The 25,482-nt window shown below is 40.5% G+C and overlaps 2 protein-coding genes across 2 annotated transcripts; one reads left to right on the top strand and one right to left on the bottom strand.

The window, feature by feature from the left end:
- Nucleotides 1–336: 336 nt before the first annotated feature.
- On the top strand, nucleotides 337–14,322 carry syngr1a (synaptogyrin 1a). The gene is made up of 4 exons (XM_030793690.1): nucleotides 337–432; nucleotides 9,386–9,623; nucleotides 11,685–11,830; nucleotides 14,113–14,322. Exons 1-4 carry the CDS (start codon nucleotides 337–339, stop codon nucleotides 14,320–14,322), a joined length of 690 nt encoding a protein of 229 aa, XP_030649550.1.
- A 4,756-nt stretch (nucleotides 14,323–19,078) lies between these two features.
- On the bottom strand, nucleotides 19,079–21,898 carry LOC115829809 (melanoregulin). Its single transcript, XM_030793973.1, has 5 exons — nucleotides 21,807–21,898; nucleotides 21,200–21,362; nucleotides 20,785–20,875; nucleotides 20,370–20,533; nucleotides 19,079–19,279 (listed from the first exon to the last, which is right to left on the bottom strand). The coding sequence occupies exons 1-5, from the start codon at nucleotides 21,896–21,898 to the stop codon at nucleotides 19,079–19,081; spliced, it is 711 nt and encodes a 236-aa protein (XP_030649833.1).
- Nucleotides 21,899–25,482: the final 3,584 nt, after the last annotated feature.

The following is a 25,482-nucleotide window of genomic DNA, read 5'->3' as shown; positions in this document are numbered from 1 at the left end:
GGAGTGCGCGTCAAACCCTAACAGCATAATGCGCGCACTCGACTTCAGCTAGATACGTGTTTACTTTCCTCTCCACCCTTGAAATGAGAAGAGAGTACGGGAAATAGGGAAGAAGAGGACCGGAGACATCCTCTAAAGCTCAAAGAACGGCCTTGGGCGGCAAGGTTTGGTTGTCATCGGAAAGGAGGATAGTGTGAAAATCGGGGAGTCGAACCTCTGTTTAGTGTCGGCAGGGAGAGGCAAAGTTGAACTGACCAAGGTCAATTTTCCAGCACAGGTCTGATACATTGCTCCTCATAATAAACTCAGAAACGGAGAGGCCACAAGTCACCGAGGATGGAGCAGGCTTACGGTGCGGGCAAGGCAGGAGGAGCATTCGATCCTATAACGTTCTTCCAACAACCACAAACTATTCTCCGAATAGTATCTTGGGTGAGTTACTCTGATTCTGCTAATTACATAATTTAGAAGCAAGGACTAGCGTCACGGGATGACGCGCTAAATATTCACAAGATGTGTATTAGCGCACAGTAGTCACTCCGAAATTTGTATGATCACACTGTGTTTTATCAAGTTTTCAGTGCTACACCCTTAATTTGTCAGAGCTGCAGGATGCACTATGTACCGACAGTACCATGGGGCACACTGAGAATATTTTAACTCTGATAACGCGCAAATTTGACAGTCATTCTCATATTGGTTTGGGGTCTTTTAATTGTCAAACCGGTTCAGTGACACCAGTAGAACAGTTAGGAGCTATTTAAACAGTGATTCGGCCCCACGCTCCGATACCTGAAACCGTTTTATCACCACAAAGTAGGCATAAGTGAGGCGTTTGATAAGTTATCGCTACGACCGTTATGTCCTGCCGTGTGACCACTGCGATTATGTTTGAATCTCCCCAAGAATATATGGAAGTAAATCAATCTATCTTCAGGAAATCAAATGAGCTAATTTTGGAACACCTGCCAGAGGGAGTGTAGAGCGTGCCTTCAACCGTTGCCTGTGAATATGACCGGTCGCTGGGGCATTCGATTTCCGGTAATCGAATCCCAAATCCAGCAGTACGGGATAACGTCGCTGCATTCCAAGCATCCTGTTGCTACAGTATCAGTCTGGCTCAGTTGGTATATAGCCAATGACTTTAAATTCAAATTGTTTGACAAAGAAAAGCAAAGCTTTTAGTATCGTAATTTCAAACCTGCTTCATTCTTTAAATATTAAATTAGGCCTGAAAATTTCACACTAATTGACAAACTACACACTGAAATGTTTACCAAATATGTGTGACACACGTAAATTCCTTTTAAGGGCAAAACTAAAAATGTTAGACTGTCCCACACTTTTGAGTGGAACAAAAATGGTTTTGAAAGTGTGTGTGTGTGTGTGTGTGTGTGTGTGTGTGTGTGTGTGTGTGTGTGTGTGTGTGTGTGTGTCCACGTCTGTGTTTTAGCTCATGGTATGTGCATGGATTTGTGTTTTTTGTCTCCATGTCCAAGAGGTCTGGTTTTGGAGCACATGTTGTACACCCAGGGATTAATGGCGAGGGGGTTAACATGGACAAGTATGGGGTGTTGGATAAGGCTTAGGTCCAGGCTTAGGGTTACCAGTCAAGGAACATATGCTCCAGGGTATCATCCAAGAGAGTGCTTATCAATGAGTTTCAATGAATGGGGCAAACTCAAACCAGACACACTGGTCCAGATTAGTCAGCTGTTACTGTACGTACTGTAAGGGGTTACTCCATCTCCACCTGCTACATGGCCATATTAGGACATTGTACAGTTGGCAGATGTATTTAATTCTACACAGTATTACTTTATAGAAAAAAAAGCAACCCTAGACCAGGTAAGGCATTGTATTGTCATGTTCTAAACATTCTTTTCAGTAGGACTAGTGCAGTACATCTTTGGCAGTTTGTATGAAATGGAAATAAGATGGTGTGTTTCATGTTTGAAGCACACTTCAGGCCAATCAAACTTTAAAATTAACCAAACTAGGAATTGGGAAATTCTGCAGGTGTCAAAGTAGACTTGATCAGCTTCTGTCTGTAAGAGATGTATTGGCCCCATCTTTTCTTATAGTCTCATGAACAGAAGAAGTGAAAACATTGCAGACTTTGCAGTGAACACTAAACCCAGAGATGGTATGATGCTGAAATCATCTCAGCCTTATTAAGAAAAGCTGTTCTGAGATCAGCTGAGCAGACAGACCTTATGTCATCTCGCTCAACCGCAACTGCTCATTTTTGAAACTTCTGCTTCACTGATGTGATTGTGCTGATCCTAGTAATATGCTGGACAACAAATTGCCTCTGATGAAAACAGTACGCTGTTCTGATCAGCAGTCTGACTGGTTTATCAAGGGTTGCTGCGTTGGCATGACAACCGTCCGAGATCATCGAGAAAATGTAACGCGTATTATGAGAAAGACTTCGGCTATTCAATTAAAGTGACGAGCAGCGAGTCTAGTGACATCAATTCGAATTGCGAATCTCAGAAATGTAACATCGACCGTTTCTGTTACCATGTGACAGTATGTGCTTTCTCCACTCCTCATTTTCATATAATTACTGTCCAAATGTACCATCTGTGAGCGCGATCATGTGGTCGTTTGGTCACGCCGGGATTTTTCTAAAAAAGGTTCTGGCTTACGCCAAAGGAGGTCTCTGTGATTTCCTACCGTATGCCGTCTGCAGCTTCTCAGAAATACGTTTTATAACTCCGGTCTTTGAATTGACGTCAATCAGACTTACATCAAGTGATTTTTGTGCTTCTGTGATTCATGGCTGCAGTCCATATAGGGGATAGCACTCGCTGTTAAATCAGTGTCTCTTGTTTCTGAGATTCTGGAGAAGGTGGAAATGAATGAGTGGACATGCATGGAGAAAGCCTACATGTCTCTTATGATTGACAGTCATATAATCTGCAGACTTTTTTTTTTTGTATTTTGTCCAATGTTGTGATGTAACGGAATTAAGAGAAACCTCTCTCTGTGTGTGTGTGTGTGTGTTTAACTTCTCAAGAGGGTCCATTTTGTGGCTGGTCATTGTGTAACGTGGTTTTTTTTTTTCCAGCAGTCGATTGGTTGAATAATTTCATGCTAAAAGCCTGAGAAAGAACCAGTGACTAACATTAGAAATGACATTAGTGTACAATGAATTAGATTCACACTTTCAGCACCTTCCGGCCAGTTGGTCATTTGTAGTCGACAAGTTTAAGCTGACAAAAAATAAATTGGCAAGATCAGAAGTCATTTGCTTATGCATACATTTAGAGGACAGTGAAACCATGCCTCTGGAATGTTAAAAGGTTGGTCTGAAATTCCACGTGCAACTTTTAACCAGTGGAAGAAGAGGATAGATCTTGTGATTGTCTCATTCTAAGACAAAATAAAAAAAATTGTCACATATCTGAGAAGAATGACATATATGCAATGGCTGTAATTTTTTTTTGTGAAAATTATGATTATTATGTTTTGATATTGTTCTAATATTGTACAGGTCTCTTTCTTTGAATAATGTTTGGTCATCCGTACACTTAGAAGATTTGGCACCCCTAAAATGTTGGCCTTATCAAATAGTAGATAAAAGATCTATTGAAGTGTAATCTTGCCTTTGTACATGTTTGCATTATCGCACAATTGGCATTTGCTGAGGCACTGACCATCTGTTCTCAGCTGAGCTGGGCGTGAACTTTCTGTGGCATCGTTTCCATCATTAAAAACGGACCGAAGCAAAACTTTCAAAATGAAGTAAATTTTTAGCAAGAGCCCACGCAGTCTCCAAAATATTTCCGAAAAAGGCATTTCAGACATTCTAGGCGTCAGACGGTTTGGTCTACAGCTGTAGCCCAGCACGCGTGCAGATCACCTCAGCTCTACGAGGGTGGTGCCCATCAATTCACTGTTACATATCTGAGATCTTGTCCAATGGATTAACAGAGATGATGATTGATTTTACTATCGTCCATTAAGTGGATGACAAAAATCTCTCGCGCTTATACGTATACCGCGATGTAAAGCAAACACAGATGCACAAAACGATAACCCTATCAAGAGAACTTGCAGATGACAATAGCTTTGATCCCCTTTTCAATTTGAATATGTGACATAGCTTATGATGCATGTATCTAACTCCAATCCCCTCTGCACAAAGATGGAGGTCCCCCCCCCCCCCCCCCCCCCCTCAAGCTTTACAGTTTAATGTTGTGTTCAAGAGACCAGCCTGAGTCTCATCGCTGACCTTGAACTGCGATCTTATTTCCGGCTCTTCATTGGTTTAAAAATGTTTTATTTAAATCTTTACTTTGATTTGAAGGTGAAAAGGCCTAGTTTATTTGTTAGACCGTCTCACACAGGACACACATTCATAATAGCACAAGGCAGAAGGGTTGAAGAGTCTGCTTGGTTTTAAAGGTTGAACTGTCAGATCAAAAATGCAGAAAACTGAAAAGCTCATTGCTTTATTTTGTAGCACTCTCGTTGTAGCATTGTCTTTTGAAGGCAGATGTGTGCTCTGCCTTTGACAAACACGTATAGTAGAAACAGTACTGAACTGGTACCATAACAGTATTTTTAACATCGCTAAACGTCTTGACCCTGTGTGATGACTGGAGATTTTGATTGTGGTTCTGTAGAAAAAACTATTGCATATTAAGGACGCCTTGGAAGCCAGAGTATTGGAGTACCAAGAGCATCCTGTATAATTTTTGACTTTAGATAACAGAAGTTTCAAATACTCTTGAATCCCACAACTAAATATTTTAGAGGGCTTTGACACAAACCACATTTAGTATTTTCAAAATGTAAGTCCTATATCTTGTCTTCGCTGTGATATTTTAACTGTCACTCACCTATCATTTGACATTCTTCTGCGTGTTAATAGTTCAGTGGAGCAGGTACACAGATTATGCCCAGATACCTTTTGTAAAGCTGCATGTTAAATTTAGTAACAGCTTGAGAGAATGTTAGTGCTGGAGTTGAGATATCGTCCGATGTGTTGGCTTTTAAGCAAATAGCCCGCCAGTACCATTGCTCAGTTTACGAATGGCTTTGTGCTCAGGTGTGTTTAAGGGTTGTCGTGATTTTCACTCGTTCGCGGCAGGTTAACCCTTAAGTCTTTCCTAGGACGCTCGCAGGTACACCAGTGAGATTAACACTAGGTTTTTTTTTGCCCCCCTGTCTCCTGTACAAACGGTGCTCAGGCTACGTGCTAGATCTCGACAGCATCTTCCTGTCACATGAAAGCATTACTGTGAGTGTGTGTGGGACTGGTAAAAAGAGAAAGGAGGAGGGGGAGGGGGGAGGGGGGGTCTTTGCCCCCTGAGTCTTGTGACTCAGAGATTCTCGTTTTTCTCTCCATTTCCTTTTCGCTCTTTATTTTTTTTTTCCTCTCTCGCATTCTGTCTTTCCTCTCTCTCTCTCTCTCGCTCTCTTTTTCCCCTCTCTCTCTCTCTCTCTCTCTCTGTCTCTCCCCCCCCTCTCAGTGAGTGAACACAAGGTCATGGAGATTAAAACGGGAGGCTAGCGTGGGTGGGGGGATGGGCCGCGCTGATTCGTTACGTTCAGGCAGGCAGAGAGCAGACGGTACGACTGAGAGAACGCGCTAGTGTGACTCCATGTCAAGGAGACTTGATGTCGAACATCCCCCCCCCCACCCAGTCAGGCATCTACGATGAAGCGGGCCCACCTCGGTGGAATAAAACTCCGTTAGAGAGACAGGGAGACGAAAATTAGTTTCAGGACCGTTGAGTGTCTGTCAGCCGTATCGCTCCACGGGCTTGTTTTTCAACCTAATTTGAAACCCGGTTGATTTATTGACTAAGGAGACAGCGTTATTGGATCTCCTGAAGGTAGATGTATAGTCCAGCAACGATTTACCTATTTGACAGAGCTGTAGCACACTGTAGACATAGAGTTCCACTCAATGAATTTTCTTCATTTCCCTGAAAGAATTGTTTTTTTCTTTTGTTTGTTTGTTTGTTTTGGGCTTTTTTTTTTACCCGTATTACATAAATCCAAGGCAACGACGCAAGACTTCCAATAAACACAACCTCGTACTGTTCTAAAGTTGTTTTTTTTTTTTTTTTTTGCTTTTTTTTCCCAGTCATGTTTTGTCCGTCCAAAAAAAATCCCTTCATAGCTCATTTCACATGGTGAATGATAAAAATAGTCAAAATAATACAATAATCTTATAGTCTTATCCTACTTCTAACATGAATTCAAACAAATTATAGGTCCCAAGACTAGTACACAATATTATTGTATATCTGAAAAAAAAAATGTATTAGTATGTTCCTGTCTTCTGAAGCACCAGTAACAAGCACAGTGGTTAAGCAGGGCACTAACAGAGCGTGAGATTTGAGTCTCTTGCTTCAAGACTCGTTTGCTACTTGGGGGTAGTTCAAGCCTTGATGTCAGCACTAAGCGCTATTTAGAGAGATCAATAATCTCTCTTGCTTTCTTTATTTCTTAATTACCTTTGCATTCCTGGCTAAGATACATATATATATTCAAACAAATATATATTAATATTGGCTTGGATGTGAACTGCATTGTTCATACAAATAAATTTAGCCACCTTCTTCTCACCTTACTCAAAAAGTTGTGAGTGCCAGAAATCCCTGTGAGTGACAGATTAAAATGTTTAAAATATTTATTTACACACACAGTCCATATGAAAATGTACAGTGCTAGCTGTATTTATATGTCACATTTTACATCGGCTTTTCCACGAAAGTATCTTGCAAAGATCGTTCAAAGTGCTGTTTTCTAGTCCTCATTTCCATTGTACGATTCAGACTTTTTAATGATTAAAGAACATCATTTCACTTTTAGATGCGCACACACACACACACACACACACACATCACCAGACAGCTCCACAAGACTTAAGCACAGAGCATGCCATGACAAGCCCTCCGGCTGAACGTCACAAGGTTAGGACCCCACGTGATGGCCGTTACAAAGCCTGCTTTCATCTTCTCATGAGATCTTAGGATCATGTGATTTCAATAGGTAATTAAGGGCAAGCAAAATGAATAAACCTGCAGTGTTAGCATTAGCATGGCACTTTTTCATTCTGTAACCACATTGACTTGGGGTTCCTCGGCAAATAACTAACTAACTGCACTTGTCGTTACCCTGAATCATATGACACGAGTTTAAAATTAGGGGCGCCACAAAAAAAAAGAAAAAAGACCCAAAAAAAAGGCTCCATAGCTTCACCTCTGGACATCGTGATGAATAAAAAGAGAGAATAGTGTGACAGTTAAAAAAAAAAAAGAAAAACAGTGAGGCATGACAGAATTTTTAGAAACAGAATTTTTTAAAAACACTGTCTGTTCTCTCTCTCTCTCTCTCTCTCTCTCTCTCTCTCTCTCTTTCTCTCTCTCTCACACACACACACACATCTATTTTTAGAATCTTCTTTTTAATGCTAGGTTCATCATGAAAATGTCTAATGTCTGAGTATTATAATTATTGTGCACTAATTCTGGCCGTATACCAGAACAGCATGTCTACTTTAATGACTGGGGCTATAATAACTGTAATAACTTTAGAGATTTGTTTTTTGTTGTTTTTGGTTTTTTTTGTTAGAGCACTCTCTCTGATTGTGTGACACATTTAGATACTGTAGGGTGTCTTAATCATAATTCTAATGATAAATCAAGAAATGAATCACAGCTGTGCATATGGGCAGATGCAGAGAGATGAAAAGAAACTTTGAAGATGAGATTATATTTCTGCCAAGAAAAAAAAAAGAGAAAAAAATTCAACCAACTATCAAGACAGTGATGGTGCAAGTAAAACCATATTTGTAATGTAAAGAAACAACCTTCAGTATAAAGAAGAAGAAGAAGAACTTTACTGGTCACACACACACACTAAATTTCTGGTCGTAAATAAAATAATTCATTCAAAAGTTTCAGCTTTAATGTGAAAGCTGTGGTGACTACTTAGTTTGTTTATAAACAGTGTTTACAGTTAATAAATGGATATTTAATTTCATGATGAAAATCTCTTAAAATACACAGCTGATCTGTTTGCCGGCACTGACATTGCAAACAAGAGCGTTCAAACTACTACATTTACGATATGCATTAGTGCAAGCGTAGCCATTGTATATGCTCATGACATCCTAAATCTGTATTCCTTATATTTTTTGTTGTTATTTGTGTTGTTATGTGGGGGGGGGGGGGTAAATAGCCTTTTTGTTCTTTACACTGATAAAGTTAAAGCTTTCTGTTCCGTCTAGCTCTGAGTTAGTCCTTTAAAGTCTAAGTGAAATCATGGGGTGATGGAAAGAGGAAATTATAGAGTAATTCAGAGCCAAATCCCCACCAAAGGTTTCAGAATGAAGCTTAAGAGGTATATTGATGTCGAGAGCCCATATTTTTTATTCTATGCAAGTTCTATCTCTCTCTCTCTCTCTCTCTCTCTCTCTCTCTCTCTCTCTCACTGTACCTTTCACTCTGCCACCCTTTACCCCCCCTCCACCCACACACACACCCACACACACACACACACACACACACACACCTACACACACACAGCAGGAGTAGCAGCAGATGCACAGCCCAGATGTTTGTACAGAGGGCTTTGGCAAGGTATATACATAGCCCCTGATATCTTTAGCAATAGCTGTAGATGCCCCTAGTGGCACACTGAAACATAAACACACACACACACACACACATAAACACACACACGCACGCACACAGTATAAGTACAGCAGGAGGTATAATCCAACTCAACTGTGAGAAACAAATACCATCCATAGACCTGGATTAAACTGTAGCTCAACTCGGGGACACAATTACTCTCTGCCTTTTGGAAAGATATTACAGCTTTAGGGGCATTCTCAGAGCTCCAGAACATCCCTGTCACCCTGGCATAACCCGAGGATTATAGACAAACCGCAGCAGTAGACCTTTTCAGATATGGCAACTAATATAACAAGGCGCTTTAGTATATTTTTTTTGGGGGGGGGGGGGCCAAAAATCCAAGTGTCCATCAACCCAAGTGTTGATTGCACTGTGGAAATTTGGTACGTGGGTGAAAACAGGGCAAAAAAAAAAAAAAAAAGATTGACCTTTTTTTTTTCTTTCCCTCCATCTCTTCTCTTCCTCCACCTCCTCCCATCATTCATTCATTTCTCTCTTATCATTCTCTGAAATGTCTCCTTTTACATTCTCTGTCTGTCACTCGCCTTAAAATTCATCCGCTTTCTCAAATCTCGTCTCCTTTTCTCTCTAACTCCCACGTGTTCCTCACTCATCTTTTATTTTTCTCTTGTCCTTGTGGTCACCTTCTCTCTCTCTCTCTCTCTTCCTTCGCTTTAAATGTCACTTTTCCTCTCCGTCTCTGTACCGTCCTTTTTCAGCTCTTCTCCATAGTCATCTTTGGCTGCATCGCCAACGAGGGTTACGTCAACCGTCCGGATGAGATCGAGGAGTTTTGCATCTTTAACCGTAACCAGAACGCCTGTAACTACGGAGTTGGCATGGGTTCCCTGGCCTTCCTGAGCTGTGTAGCGTTCCTCGCTCTAGACGTCTACTTCCCCCAGATCAGCAGCGTCAAAGACCGCAAGAAGGCCGTGCTCGCGGACATCGGTGTGTCTGGTAAGTGCGTGTGCGTGCATGTGCGTGTGTATGTGTGTTTGTCTGTGTGTGCGTGTGTGCGTGTGTGTGCATGTTTGCATGCGTGCGTGCGTGTGTGTGTATGTGTGTGTGTGTGTGTGTGTGTGTGTGTGTGTGTTTCCTTAAGAAGTTTTGGAAGATAGGGAACCTTAAGATATCTGGATCACATCTTTGTTTTTTTCTTGTGCATAATTTAACATTAATATTAGTAAGGACATGTAATAAGTAGTATATGTTTTATAATAATAATTATTTGATGAAATAATTTTGAATATTCACAATAGAAGTACTAAAACTAAAAACTATAATGCCTCCAAAACACACCTTGTCTTTTTAATTCATGTTCCACTTAATGAGATTGCAGTCAGATTCGTTTAAGACCTTTCGTCAACCAATCTTAATAGTTTATCTCTTCCACAATCCCTGAGTAAAATAAAGCACCATTTGGATCAGCTGTCTCCACACTTGGAGTGATTCAGATCTAGGTGCCAGGTTGGCATTTCACAGAGACGCGGGAGTTTAGCCGATAGGTTTGATCTTCGCGTCGCTATATTTAACCGCATGATGTAATCTCTGAAGTGAGAGTCAGTAATCTTGCTTGTTAAAAGTGGCAAGAACCTGATTAACACATTTGGCCTTTCACCCACACACGGATACACTCACACACACACACACACACGCACTTGATCTGGAGACAGAGTGGAAAAGCATCAGACTGAAAGCAATGGTGTTCGATTAACGTTCTATTAAAACATTCACTGAAAATACAAATGCAATTTCTTCCATTACCTCTACTGAGATTCAGATCTAACACGTGCCCTCTTCTGGTAGCAACTGGAACTGTAAATCAATTTACCTATTCGGACAAGTGTTACTCTTGTGCCCTCTGTATGTCAGGACATGTAACTGAATGTGTGAAGTGCACTCATATCTACAGAACACCCCGTTTGTACTGAATGCTGTAATTACTGTACTATTTTGATACGCTCGTCGTTTTCCATCAGTTATATTTACGTGACGATTATAGATGTTCAAGTCGAATTCAAGTTGCTGTGTGCCACAAGTGTATTAGCATACTTCATCACAAGAGCTCTCATAAACTAAGAAACAGTGATACGAATAACCATGACAACAACACGTAAGAAATTTTATTTGAGTACACACACTGGCCACTTTACAGTTACGGTTAATCAGATAGAAATCGCAAATGTCATGACTGTATCATTGGTTTATTTTGTCACGGCCCGACTAAAGTACAGCTCAAAGGGCACCACATATTCGAACCTATAACCAAGGAAATGCCACCAGAAACCAGCAAAGTCACACGTATGACGCAAAAACCAGAGAATAATTATTTACAATTAAGAAAGTCAAACAACATGCCAAAACTAAAAGCGTGGCAGAGAAAAAGAAAAACGGGCTTCCCACGGTAAGCAATTGGAAGGATGTGAAACCACAGGGTAGGGAGAAAACAGGCAAAACTCCAACCTCGTCTGCAGAATAAATTAAACTAATGTGACTCCAGTGCAGAAGATAAACGCATGCACCAGGACCCTCCACAAACGACTCCAAAAAAACGTCCCGACTAATCTGCATCAAACAAAAACCAGGAAGCCAAAAAAAAAAAAAAAAAAACTCACCGTCCTGCCACGGGAAGCTAACCGAAAGGAAATAAGTGAAAAGTTACAGCGGGTTTTTGGGGAACAGCAGTTAACAAACTAATCGCTACAAAACAAAACAAAACAAAAAAAAAAGGGAAACACACAGATGTTAAGGAGAGCCGTGTCAGTGGGTGTCCTGGAATACCTCAGGTGCCGCCCACCGTTATCACAGGTAGATTCACAGTGGTGACATCACAGTGGTGACATCACTGTAAGACAGAGGCGAAAGAACATTTAAAAGAAAAAGGGGTAGAAGCCCATGACAGTATGTGAACGTATGATCTACTTTGTGTTATTATCTTTCATTTACATTGCAAATACAGCAGTAATAGGGATGTTATTTTTTTCTCTTTCTTTCTCTCTCTCTCTCTCTCTCTCCTAGCTTTTTGGTCCTTTGTGTGGTTTGTGGGCTTCTGTTTTCTAGCCAATCAGTGGCAGGTGGCCAAGCCCGAAGATAACCCTTTAAAAGAGGGTGGAGACGCAGCGAGGGCAGCCATCACTTTCTCTTTTTTCTCCATCTTTACCTGGGTCAGTATTATTTCAAACTCCTCTAAAAAAAAAAAGTCAAAGTTTCTATCCTCCCGAGCGTTTCTGTGCCTCCCATCTGAAGCGCCCGCGTCTGTTTTAACCCTTCTTGTTATGCTTGTCTGTTAACGCTATTTGACTTCTCACTTTTCTTTACTCCCAGCTTGTCTGATGGTCCAGTTTGAGTCTTCACGTCTGTAGAGGGCTATATTTGACCTTGTTTGTGTTTTGCTTGGTGTTTCTAACCTCCATTTTAGGGCGTCGTCACATTCGGCCCGCGTTCACGTTTTTTCCATTGACCTAGGTTAACCCTTCGATATTAGAATTCTCTTACACTTCTCCTATTTTTATCTCTCTGTTTTTTCCCCAGTTAACCTCTCCCTAACTGACTCTCTTTGCTAAACGGAAGGATTTTGTGGATTTTGTTGCATGGACGTGAATTGAGTGTAACTGATACCTTACAGAAGGTTTGACTCACTGCTGACCTCACCGATCTCTCTCGCCTCAGGGGGGTCTGACTCTGCTTGCCCTGGAGAAACTAAAGAGGGTTTCCTTCGAAGAAGAGTACAACAAACTTTTTACCCCTCACACCACTCCCCCTCTCGTCTAACAAACAACATACATCCAAACATACACGTGTAAACATACTGGACGTTTTATATGGTCCCTGTTCTGAGTGCACTGGTGAAACACTATAACACTGAGAGTTATTTCTTTGAAAAGATGAAGTGTGTTTGCAGTATACGCTATGCCACAGTGCAAACAATTTTGCAATGTCACCACTATAACATGCTGTTTTATGAAATGATATTGAACATAGAGTAGTAGACAGAGTAGTGGAGCGTTAGCGCTAGCATAAAAGGAAGGATCCAATGTTTGCCTTTAGTGCCTTCAACTATGGGTACACAACCGCATATAAAATGAACTCTTTACTGCTTCATATCCTCTCTAAAATGTCAGACCGTATTAAAGTTCGTTGTTGTCTCAAATTTAAAAGTGCACTGCGGTTCAGTTGCTCTTTAAATGCAGAGCGAGTTAACTTTGAATTATGGCAAAAATGAAACAGTGAGAGAGGAGGTATGTTTAGTGACAACACAATGTGCCTATACTACTTTTTTTCTCTAGTTTCTTCCACCTCGATAGTAGACTTTGAGATCTCACTGAGAACACGGTGAATGTAAAGGCAAGTTCTTTTCTTCAGGACAAATCTTACCTTACCTTTCACCACTTACCTGGCTTTTTGCCAAATTACAATGTTACATCATAAATTCTTTGAATTTTGACAGGCTGAAAAGGTCACGTTTTTTTCTGTACAGTGCACCAATTTCTGTCGTAAAGTAATGTGTCAAACAAGTGAAGCAGTCAGTCATGGGAATTATTGTAACACTGTGTCTAAAAACTTAAGAACTGTATGAAGGAATAATGAAATATTACTGGATAATGCTGGATACTCATACTTTGGGTTATGTCTTGAAAATTAGCATTTGATGAATGAACGGCACAAACTAATGTTCTTACATACAGTATGTCTTAATAAATCCTGAAACTGTGGACATTTGAATGACTGGAAATGACCTGTTTGAAAACTCATCATTAGAAACTCGGTGTTTACATCTTAGTATAACTCTTTAGTATCTAAACGTTTTCACTAAATTCCTCAAATTATGAGGTGGTTACCTGAAATTGATTTTAATTCATGTTTTGTATGCCATGATATTTCATGCTAGTTCTTAATATGAATGAACCGCTTATTGTCTTTATGTAGGAGTAAATGAAAGAGAGTAATGTTAGTTTTTAGTTTTTTTGAGTTAAATGTTTTTGAGAGTAATTTGAGTTGTATGTTTTTGAGTTTATGTTTAGTTGTGTGTGTGTGCATGTGCGTGTGCGCGTGTATGTGTGAACAAGAGAGATCAGGTGAGGAGTTTGTCAATTCTGAAGCACTTTGTTAATCAATTCTGACACCTCTGACTTAAAGCTGACTAACCAACTTAATCTGCTGCACTAATCAAACGAATGTATTTCTCTCTATGTTTTTTCCTCCCTCCCTCCCTCCTAACCCTTACCGTTTGTTCCTAATTGCGTCTACGTTCCACCATTCTGGTTTTTACTGCCATCACCCAAAACTTTGACTGAACAACCTCGCAACCTCAAATCAATACTGACTCAACCCCCTTTCATCCTCACTTCAATAATGACATACCTCAAATCTGCCCTCCTCCCACACGCTCCTCTGCTCATCGACCCCTTTTCCTTGTGGGCCTGCTGCGCTCTTCTCTGCTCTGAAGGCGGGTCAAGCGTTCTTGGGTTTCCAGAGGTTCAAGCTGGGAGCTAGCTCCGCCCTCTTTTCCCCGGACTACGTTGATCCCAGCCAGGATCCTGCAGCTGCCGCTCCTGCCGGCACAGAGTACACAGGCTACACGGCCGACATGGAAGCGCCGGCTAATAGCGAGGCCACGTACGACGGTTCCGCGGGCTACCAGAGCCAAAATTACTGAGCCGGGTCAAGGGGATAGCCCAGGAATCCCAAAACCACCTCCCTGGGCCTATGGGTGGCAGATTGGAACTTATTGTATCTTGTAGAAATCAGTGATTTTATGGGGATTTTGGGGTGACTAATGAGGACTTGGCTTGGCTAATGGGGGACAGAGGGCTTTCACACATGTGGGAGCTTTTTGAGAGACCTTGAATGACCTCTGACAAGACTTGACGAAAGCTTAAATGTGTTGTCAAATGGCTGAAGGTATGCTAATATTGCTAACCGCAGTAAGGGATGTCTTCGTAGGTGTGAAACCTGTCAAGGTGGAGGATGGGGGCTTATTTAGTTTAGGATTACTCTTGGAGACACTTTAGTGATAATAATGGTTCTACAAGTCTGTAAAGCTTGGAGGATATTGGAATCTTTTTTTTCTTTTCAGCACAGGAACTTTCCAAAACCATTTGTGTGTCTGTACCAATTTGCCTTCAGCTAACGGTGGTGGGCAAAGGTTATAACAAGGTTGTGTGTTCATTTTGGCGTGGTCACTTCCTGTAGGGCGACCCGTACGATCAGACTAGACCAGTAAGGAAACACGGATTCTTCGTAGCAGCTTTCTGTACATATGCACTAGTCACAAATACCTAAAACTGAAGAATGTGGTAAATGAATCATCTATGTGTAGGGATTATGTCCACGCTTATTCAGAGGGAAAGACTTTCCTTAAGTACTGAGGTGCACTATTTGACATCCATCATGTCTTGAGACTCTTAAATCTTGAACTCTTGTGATCTGTATTTGCTCAGTACCCGTTTACAGTTTGTACTGATTACTGCCGGCAAAGCTATTTCATGTCCTCTCTTAACCGTTGAGTGACACCAGATGCTTGTCAATTCCAGTCAAACTGCTCATCTTAAGTCATCATCTCTTCTTTTTTCATCTCGTCGGGATCAAATCTGGTGTTTTTATGGTACCCAAATTACAAACACAACGTGGTGCAAAATAACCGTAACCAGTGCTACGGTATTGTCTAATATACCCTTTCCTCCTACGGTTTGCAAAATATTCATTTTCTCCAGCAGTTTACCTAAATATTCATGCAAAAGACAGAGTACTGCTAACATCCACTTTCAATTACAGAAATGTATTTGCCCTAATGACGAAAACTCATTTCAATATTTTATACCTAAAAAAAAAATCTGCCGCCAACCTCAACACCGCTCAACACTGGTCATATGCACTAAGGTTCAGACATCACTATCAGCAGCCAGTACCGGTCTGAACTGGCTTGCCTTCAAAAATATCCATATATATATATATATATATATATATATATATATATACCAAAACTACCAAAAGCCTTCCTTTATCTCATAGCTATCAGTAGGTAAATTGATCCAACAAAATATTTAATATTTATGTCTTTCTCCTCTTACCAGTATTTCATGAAAAAAAAGAACATTCCTTGAATTTCATTTTCCGGTGTATGTAATGATACAAAAACCAGTTATATTGAAATATACTTTAATAATACATGCATTCGATATTTTTGTTAAAATTTTCAAAATATAGTCTGTATATGTTAATATTCTGAGAAACCAGCATAATTTTTTTAATGAAAACTGAAAAATGATATATGAAGAATGGTTTTAAATGAATAAACAAAAGCCCAGTCATATTTATGAGATGTAATAAAATAACACATAAATTTGTTCTTGTTGTTGAGATAGTGTATGTCTGTGTGTTATACTGTGTTATGGTGTCGTAAGAGAAAGTATTCCCCCTCACTCTATGTATGATGTGATTTCTGAATCAAGAAACAATTTCCCGATTTACTGTTGAATATCTTGTTTTTGAAGAATACCTCTTTTAAAAAAAAAAACTTCAAAAAAAGATAAAATTGTCAAATTATATAGACAGTCTGTCAGACGTGTTATAAATATGTGTTCAACTATGGAGCTGGTACAAAACATAGTGGTAATGCTTTTGGTGTGATGATTGTTGATTAAATTAATCAGTTAATTCATTAAGGGTAAATAAACCATGTCCTCTCTGTCATTTGTTTGTAAAAGATCAAATGTAGATTTGTTTAACTGTGTTGGGAGATGACAATAAAAAAAAAAATGTGACACATATCCATTTCTTCCTTTCAAAATTTACAGTCATTTTTTTTTTTTTTCAAAACACAAACACACACCACTGAAATACCATACGGACTTATATTATATTTGAATTGTGAGTTTCATGGCAAAAAGCCTTATGCATGAGAGTCGAAGTAACAAAGGAATATCAAGGAGAGTTCATATCAACGAGAGTTGAAACAGCAAACTGCGAGTGAGATATTTTGTGGCCAGGGCTTATTTAAAAAAAAAAAAAAAAAAAAACAAGAACTCGTAGCCAAGTCTGCAGAATTTTGCTTGTCTTTACCATTTCAAAGAACAGTCTGAATACAGCTGCCGTTGCTGTCTGAACATATTACTGATATTATAAACATAATATCCAAACATTATTGTCTTTAAAGTACTTATAATGTAACAGGTTACAGCATAGTAAAGCAAATATCTCACAGCAGAGAGAAAAAGAAAGTGCGGGAGAGTGTGCTTGTGGTGAGGGACGGATATGTTGTTTTTTTTTCAGTCATTTGGAGGTGCTAATTAGCCTTTCACTGTAAAAACACAACCCCCTCCACAGCTCATAGGTCCTGTCTTAAAACTGGAACAGAATATGTCTAATGAGGACCTTCATCTTTTTTAGCCTTTTCATCTCTTCTTGCTAGCTTGTAATCTAGTACTATTTTGCTCTGCCTATTTTGTAGTGGCACTGTTTAGTGGCTAATATCACCTGGACCTGGCTTTAAAATTCAGTAACCCAGTGAAATTCTGTTGTTAAATCAAGTTATTAGCTAAATGATAATTGGAAGTAAAATACAGTAAATTATGTTCTCTGTTCTATGTGCACACACTCTCTCTCTCTCTCTCTCTCTCTATATATATATATATATATATACAGAGAGAGAGAGAACACAATTGACTTTATCTTGTACTATACTGAGTGTGTGTGTGTGTGTGTGTAGATAGATAGATAGATAAAATATTTTTAAACAGAATATGTTTATTTCATCTCACATTTTTCTTCGTCATACCATCTCGTAGTGATTCATTTTCCACTGACACTTCAACACATCATCTGATCCTTCAAACACACACACACACTTGCGTCTTTCTCCCAAAATAACACATTCTGAATGGACATGACTTCATCTCTCCATGTCTGAGCTCCATTGATCTGCAATGGATGGGTGTAATTTAGTCCTAGTATCCTATGCCCATCCCAGGTAAAAATGTATCCAACTATCTTACTATGCTCAGCTTCCAAAACACTTTGTGCCATCCAGCTAATAGAAAGACTGCACTAGAACTAAAACTGAATCCTTTTGTTTGAAAAGTTCTTAAGACCAATCCTTGGTGGCACACATCTTGTGATGTGTAGAAGGAGTTCTTCAGCACAACTGGAGGGTGTAAATAGTGATGCGTAAGGATCATGAGATTGGGAGAGTTGTTGGTGTCTTGTGAAGGAGAACAACTCAACCCTGAAGAGATTTAACAAACACCAGAATAATGGGGATGGGGGGGCAACCAAACAGAGTCATATTAACATGAGGCTTTCATTTCTGCATTTAACTTTGGTCAGTCATGATAAAACATGCACAAAATTTGAAATTATATTTTTAGATACCATATGAGAATGAATTAAAGGGTGAAAAATTCTGTTGTCATCATAAGAAACAGAGCTTTTCTTATTGCGAGTGTTGGGGTACAGATAGTAATATGTTCTGCCCCATAGTTTCAAGTTTCAAGTTTCCCTTTTGGGTTTTTGGGGAGTTTTTTCTTGCCCGCCATGAGGATTTAGTCAGGGGGTGCCGTCCTGTTTTGATTTTGACCTGTAAAGCTCTTTGAGACTGTAAACAGTGATATTGGGCTCTAAATAAACTTGAAACTTGAAACTTAAACTTGCCCCATAGTTATTGGTACAAGGTTGGTCAAGCTTTCATTGCTGATCCTAAATTCCAGCTCAGATTCAAAGTCAAGTAAATGTAAACAGTTTTGTTTGATCAAATATAGTAAGTCTGTCTGAGTCAGACATATAGTCATTTATGAGACAGGTAGTAACATCTGTATCAATTCAAGTTTAAACCTAGTGTATGAGCCAAATAAACACTCGATATTTGTCACACATAAAGTTAGTTAACAAGGAGAGAACAAATGTATTTCCAAGAAAATATTTGTGTAGCAGTTGTAAAGTGAGCCAGTGCATACTTAAGAGTACCTGGTGTTTGAGTATAAAGACAGAAAAATGGACAGTTTTATCGATGAAATTACAATCTGATAAAACAGCAAATATTTCTGTCTACCAGTTTGAAATGACATTTTGGGAGCAAAGTCACTTGTTCACTTCTATTCACTAGAAGGAGTAGCTTCCTTGGTAAAACTGTGGTAAGCTGAGTAGACTGTAGGCTCTCTGAAGTAGTAATTAGAAAACAGCCAGTTGTCACGTGAAACTTTTGGTTGGATTGTTCAATAAACTTCCATTCCTCTCTACCAATTACACAGCCCCACTCCAAAAGCTTATTTATTTAATTTTTGTTTACATTACTAATGCTTTTCTCTCTTCCTTTCGTTTGATACATGACAACTTCTTTCAATCACCTTTTTTTTTTTTTTTTGTCTCATTTCAATTCACTCGATACCATCATCATGATTTCTCCTTCTGTGATATCATCACTCCTCTCGTCCGCTGGTCTCTCCATCCTCATCCTCATCCTCCTCCGCTCCAGATAAGTCGCGGTTTACGCGGGAGAGCAGTAAAGGCAAGTTGATCGCTGGATTGTCTTCATCGTCGTCATCGTCATCTTTAGGTGGGTAGAACCTTCGAGCCTTGGCAACAAAATCTTCTGCAGCGTCTAGGTATAGCAGCCGATCCTGAGAGAGAGAGAGAGAGAGAGAGGGAGAGAGAGGGAGAGAGAGAGAGAGAGAGAGAGAGAGGGAGAGAGAGAGTGAGAGAGAGGGAGAGAGAGAGAGAGAGAGAGAGAGAGAGAGAGATCTCTTTGTAGTTTTCCTGTGTGGTCTCTGTTTCAGAGCCGTCTCTGACACCACTTGGAGTTTGCGTTCTAGATTGAGCAACCAGCTTACAAGGTACATTAAAACCAGTTGTTAAAAACCCTTTGTTCTTACAAACACTGATTGTTCACACGATCAAGTCACATGAGTGTGACTTGCTATATAAAGCAGGTAGACGGGCATCAAAGGATGCAATTACTATTCAACCGAACATTAGCATGGGATACCAAGTGACTTAAGTGACCGAGCACTGTATCACCATCAGTGCCAAGTGTGTTAATTTCAGTATCTCTTAGCTTTTCATGTGCCACAGCTAATTCTTTAGCACGAATTGTGTAACTAACGAAAAACATCCGGTCTGTGGCAGCCTCGTGGACAAAACAGCTGGTTGATGTAAAAAACCAAAGAAGAAAGGCGAGAATCTTGCAAGATTGCGAGTAGACCACAAACAGCCAAATAATGGTCTACCGCAGTGGTCTACAGAATGGCCTCTCATTTGTTCCTTTGGGCCACAGCACCAAATGACACACTGGGTTTCATTCCTGTCAACTAAAAACAAGAATGAACCACTGCGGCTAACACACATTCACCAACAATGGGCAACAGAGGAGTGGGAATATATTGTCTTGCCCAAAGAGTACCATTTTTTTGAATGCTACACAATTCTCCTGCTGGGACCTATGGGGTTCCCCGACTTCAACCCAGCATCTTTGGGATGAGATGGAGTTACTTGCACCATGACGTTCAACCCAGTCTGCAGGAATCGCTTGGTACTGTCACATCAGCCTCAACCAGCATAACTGAAAAATCCGGGCTACTGTGGAGGCAACTAGAAAGATCCAACCTGGTACTACACAGGTGTAACCAAATGCACTGGCCAAATAAACAGGCCATACTAGAGGTGCAAGTTCAGTCTGAAAAGTGAATCGTTTTATCTTATGCACAAACTCACCAGGATGAAGAGGTATCTCTCAGGTGGAGCATCTTTGCTGTTGAAGATGGACGTCTCAGAATGAAGCGTGTGAAGGAGCTTACGGGCGGCCGCGGCATTCCGCATGCGATCATACGACGCGCTTGCAGACACCGTCAACAGAGACTCTGCCTCCGCCATGAAACCTGGACCGACGCAAGAGTGAGACAGGGGCGGGGTTACTCTGATGTCAGCGTTCCCTGCTCATTTGTCTGGAGTAGAATCTTCTCTTTATCTGACTTCCACCAAAGGATATTTTTTTTTTTCTTAAGGACTGGATAGGTACAACAAAAAGGTCCGGAAATTCAGAAGGCCTGCTTTAGTTCACACTGTACTTCTGAGGATTAGCGCTAGCACAGAAAGGTAAAGATTGGAATGCTTGTTCTCTATCTCTCACCAAGGTTCTCCAGGATCATCTTCCATTTATCCCTGACCTCTCTCCGCACTTCTCTCATGGCCTCGATGTCTACGCTCAGACGCCTGTAGCCCTGTGCAGAAGATCACAAATTCACTGGAAACTCATCAACAAATTGAAGTAAATGTTCTGCATGTTGTGAAAATATACACAAATGTCTTGCACAAACACATGTCTTATCACACAACACAAGTGTTAGGTTGTACTATATACAGCTACACTATTCATCATCAACTATGACCATTAGACTTGCTTAACTGAAGGCCATGGACAAGAACACCATTCAAAGTACAACGATGTTGAGTTTCTTCTTGGTGCTATTTGTGTGTGTGTGTGTGTGTGTGTGTGTGCGCACCTGCGTGCATGTGTGTGTGTGTGTGTGTGTGTGTTTTTTAACCTGAGACCCCCTGCGTGTTTTTGCTCTGGTCTGCAGCAGGTTATAAAGTGCCCGATCATCATCTCTCTCAGAATGAGAAGGGTCTCCAGGTTCATTCCACAGGTTAGTCTCTTGGTCCCGCCTCTTTTTTGCCTCACGATCAAAATACTCCAGTGTATCGGCACTGAGTCACAAACACAGGCACGCACACACACACACGCACGCACGCACATACACGCACGCACACACACACACACACACACACACACACATTATGTAAGATGAAAACTGGAAGAAAAACTGGAATCTGGAGGACATTTTGAAAATGGAGAAGAAAGAGAGTAAAAATGGGGAAAAGAGTAAAGAATTTAAAGACGTAATGAAAGACGACCAGACAAAATCAGGAGCAACATCCGCCGCTGCATCTTTTGGCTCCACAAAGCTTTATCAGGAGATAGAAAAACGTACGTATAATATTGTTACCTGAGAAAAACAAAATCACAACGCTTGCTGTCAACATCAAAATCTTTTAAATCTTTTGAAAAGTCAAATTATGTACTGTGAAAATAGCAGTGACAATCTTCACAATTGGTTTGAATGAGTGTGTGTGTGTGTGTGCAATAGGTACCTGAGTATAGGTCTTTTCTCGTCCTCATCATCATCCCCACAGCAGCAGCAGCAGCAGAATTGGGCACAAAACTTCTTAAAGGCAGCCCCCATTTCCAAAAGCAGTCAAAAAAAAAAAAAAAAAAAAAAAGTACAGTTACAAAAAGCGGAAATGAATAGAGAGATGTAAAGCCGGAGCAGATGTAAGGGGAGGTAGAAATGTCTATATCCAGCCAAAGGGACTTCACTTGCTCCAAATACGGTCCAAATTGTTACGCCTCCGCTGACTCACAATGTAGCCCCCAACTCCTGATCCAGCGATCAGGGGATAGAAGTCGCAATCCGAACTTTGACTGCTCTGTGGTGTCTCAATGGTTGCTGCCAAGGTCAGACGTATCAGATATTCGTCTGGAAAAGTCAAACAAGGCTGGATGCAAGAAGACCTCAATGTCTGTTGGACATTTCTCTGAAATATTTAGGCTTAAACACAGAGCAAGAAAGGATGGAACCTCAAAATGGACCGGTTCTCCAGAAGCTTCCTCTGTAGATTGACTGTACAGTTCCTCAGGAAGTTCTGGTTTGTTCCAGTTGGTTCTGTATGGCCGTTTTTTTGTTTTGTTTTTTTTAAAACCTCGTGCTGTTTTGGAAAGAACCTTGTGTAGAACTCCACACCAGATATACTGGAGGATTCTAAAGTCGGTAGCTATGTCACTTTGAATCAGTTCTGTCTTCTAATACTATAGGCACATGAGAAGCACCCTCCTTTGGGACACACAGACGATGAACAAAAGATCTCTCTTTGTCACGCTCTCTATCACACACACCCTCAGAGACATTCACAGTATCATCATGTGAACTGATCCTCTACACCCCCTGAAGCATCACCAAGCCCTATTTTAGTAACACTTCTACTCTCTCTCTCTCTCTCTCTCACACACACACACACACATATTTACTAGGTTTGTGCCTTACCTCTTACCTCTCATGACTCTACCTCTTATGACACACACAAAGTGTGTGACCCAAGTAAAACTTTTTTGGATATCTAGCTACAAGGCGGAACGCGGACAGCTGTAATTAACTGTTCTGTTTGGGAGAGTTTGAAGTATAAAGAGTCCTCTATTCACCATTCTAGAATAGTCTTGCAACGTCTGGTTTCCAATGCCTGCGGCCTTTCAGCTGCATTTATGAAACCAACGTCATCGTTACGAACAAGGGTCGGAAAACAGACCGGAGCCTTGAATAAAACGAGAATTTGGGCTTATTGTCGTATAAGTTAAACTAGCATTGGTGTTTTGGGTGAGGAAATTAAACTTCAGAGCAACTCTGAGGTTGAGAAAAGAAGCTTGAGCTGACTGGATCACTGTGAAAGAAAAAAAGATACTCTTTAATGGAGAAGGGTTTTTTTGGGGGGGAAGCTCTGGCAATCGTAAATTTAAAATAGCCCTTTGCTTAGGCAAGAGGCATGTAGACATCTGCTTGAAGAACCACACTAAATGTTATCTTCTGCATCAAGCACACCTGATTCAGGTACTGCACTCTGGGCATCTGAGAGACTGAATCAGTAGTACTGTTTTAGAACTAACGCAAATGCCCTTACAGTCTGCTCACGTGGAAGAGGACGGCTGTCTACCCCCAATTAACACTCCATTTAAAAAAAAAAAACAGCCTGTTTAAACAAATGGGTGAATAAATTACATATTATAAAAAAAAAAAAACATAACCAAGAATGTTAAAGTTGGCTTTATGAGCGTCTGTATCAGGAAGTGGTTTTGGGCCAAAAATAATAAACCTTTACCGTCACATTTTCACGCATGGTCGCCCTTCCGGCGTATGAAATTAGATCTGCTTTCCCCTGATATTCGCACTTCATAGATTTCAGTGAATATGTTGGACGATAACAGTTTTTGTTGTAGAGGTCAAACAGGCGAATATGCGGATATCCACGCTTATTTCGGCATAGTCCAGTAACCCCCCCCCACCCCCCCCCACCCCCCTCTGTCTTTTGAGGGATGTGTCCTCCTTTTAATGGTTAGGGCAAAAAAACCAATGAAATATACCGAACTAGAGCCATGGTAGGAGTTGGCAGTCAAGGCACTGATGCAAAAGTGTGACGATTCAACATTTGCTGAGTATACCTAGAAACTCAGTGGAAGCCAGCGGCTCATGCTTACCTCAAATGAGTGAATGGGCCAGGGTCTCTTATCCTCTCCGACAGCGCTAGATACCGTGTTTGCTTTAACTAGGGTTAGACATTGCTGGTTTGATAGTGCTATTAAATCCATAATGTGGTTTCATGAATGTTGTGGGAGGCAGGGGGTATAGCTTCACCCCACCAGACTATCAAATTACTTATACTTCTGAAGGGTGGAGAAAAACGCATCAGTTCCTCATTCAGCCATGAAAAACGTGCCCTCTGCAGGATTTCCCAGTACGGGAGGGGGGGGGGGGGGGGGGGTGGGGGGGGGGGTTGCCTACTGGAGCAGTTTGTGATTGTAGCCTTATCTGGTTAACCAAGAAACCTTGCCTCATGGAGTAGCTCCTTATAAAGTAAAAAGACATACATTTTGCAACTCGTTTCCAAAAATACTGTGTGTGTTTCTACAGTGATTCTCCTGTGAGATACTGTGCGTCGTCACAGGGTGCTAGATACACGTCTCTGCGAGCCTCAGGGCTCTGGAAACTTTACTGTGAAATTTCATGTATGTATAGCCTATGGGCAAAGACAATGAGGGCCAACATGGGAGTTACAAGCAGTACAAATACTGCCCTCTATGTTTACCCAATCAAAAAAAAACAGCGAGACCAGACAGAATACTTCAAACAAACTGTTCAATTGATTAATTTTTATTAGAGATTCGGTGCCGTATACGTCTGCATTCATTAAAAAAAAAATTATAGGTTAGTATAGTCGGATAAATAAATATCTTCAACCCTGCATTCATTCTTATTCCTCAGTTTATAATGTTATTCATAACATGATACATTATCATGATACAACATAACCAGCGTGTCTAATACAAACGTATATATATTAAAGAAAAACCCTAAACTAGCTTTTCAAACTTCATTTAACAAAAAAAAATAAACAACATTTCAAAGACAAGGTCAGAAAGTGGTGGCAAAAAAACAGAAATTGAACTCAAAAGTGAGCTATAGGATTTTCAACCAGTGAATTTGTAGTGAAGGCATTGCAACAAAGGCCAAAGGCACGAACGCTTTAGTTTGGCGACCATCGCCGATTTTTCCCCTGTCCCCCCTAAAAAAAAACCCTTAACGTACTTAAGAAACTGCTTTTAGTCAGAGGACCTCTTCTTGTTTTTCCTTCATTAAGACTATTTGTGAGGAAGTGTGTACGTGAAGTCTTGGAACCGTTTTCATTAGCCGACACAATATTCTTACAGCGGCTGATTCTCCTAGGCGATTTGGCATGTGTTTGCAAAAACCAGCTAAGGCTTCCTTCCACACAAAGCAAAGTCGTGCATTTCTAAGGCTGTAGGATTTTTTTCTCAAAGTCAGAAGGTCCAAGTCATCATATGATCTCGTTTATTTTTCATCAGAAACCACTGATCCTTGCACAACATGTTTGTGTCACCGAAGGGAAGGGAAAAAAAAATAAATAACAAAGTGAAACTTCTTCAACGCACTCTCCTAAGCGACCTAAAGATATAACTGTGAAACCACACATTTGTTTCCGT

Source organism: Chanos chanos, chromosome 16 (genome assembly GCF_902362185.1).
Source record: "Chanos chanos chromosome 16, fChaCha1.1, whole genome shotgun sequence".
In the NCBI taxonomy this organism is placed as follows: domain Eukaryota; kingdom Metazoa; phylum Chordata; class Actinopteri; order Gonorynchiformes; family Chanidae; genus Chanos; species Chanos chanos.
Note: the sequence above shows the minus strand (reverse complement) of the source record. Positions and strands in the feature narration are given on the sequence as shown.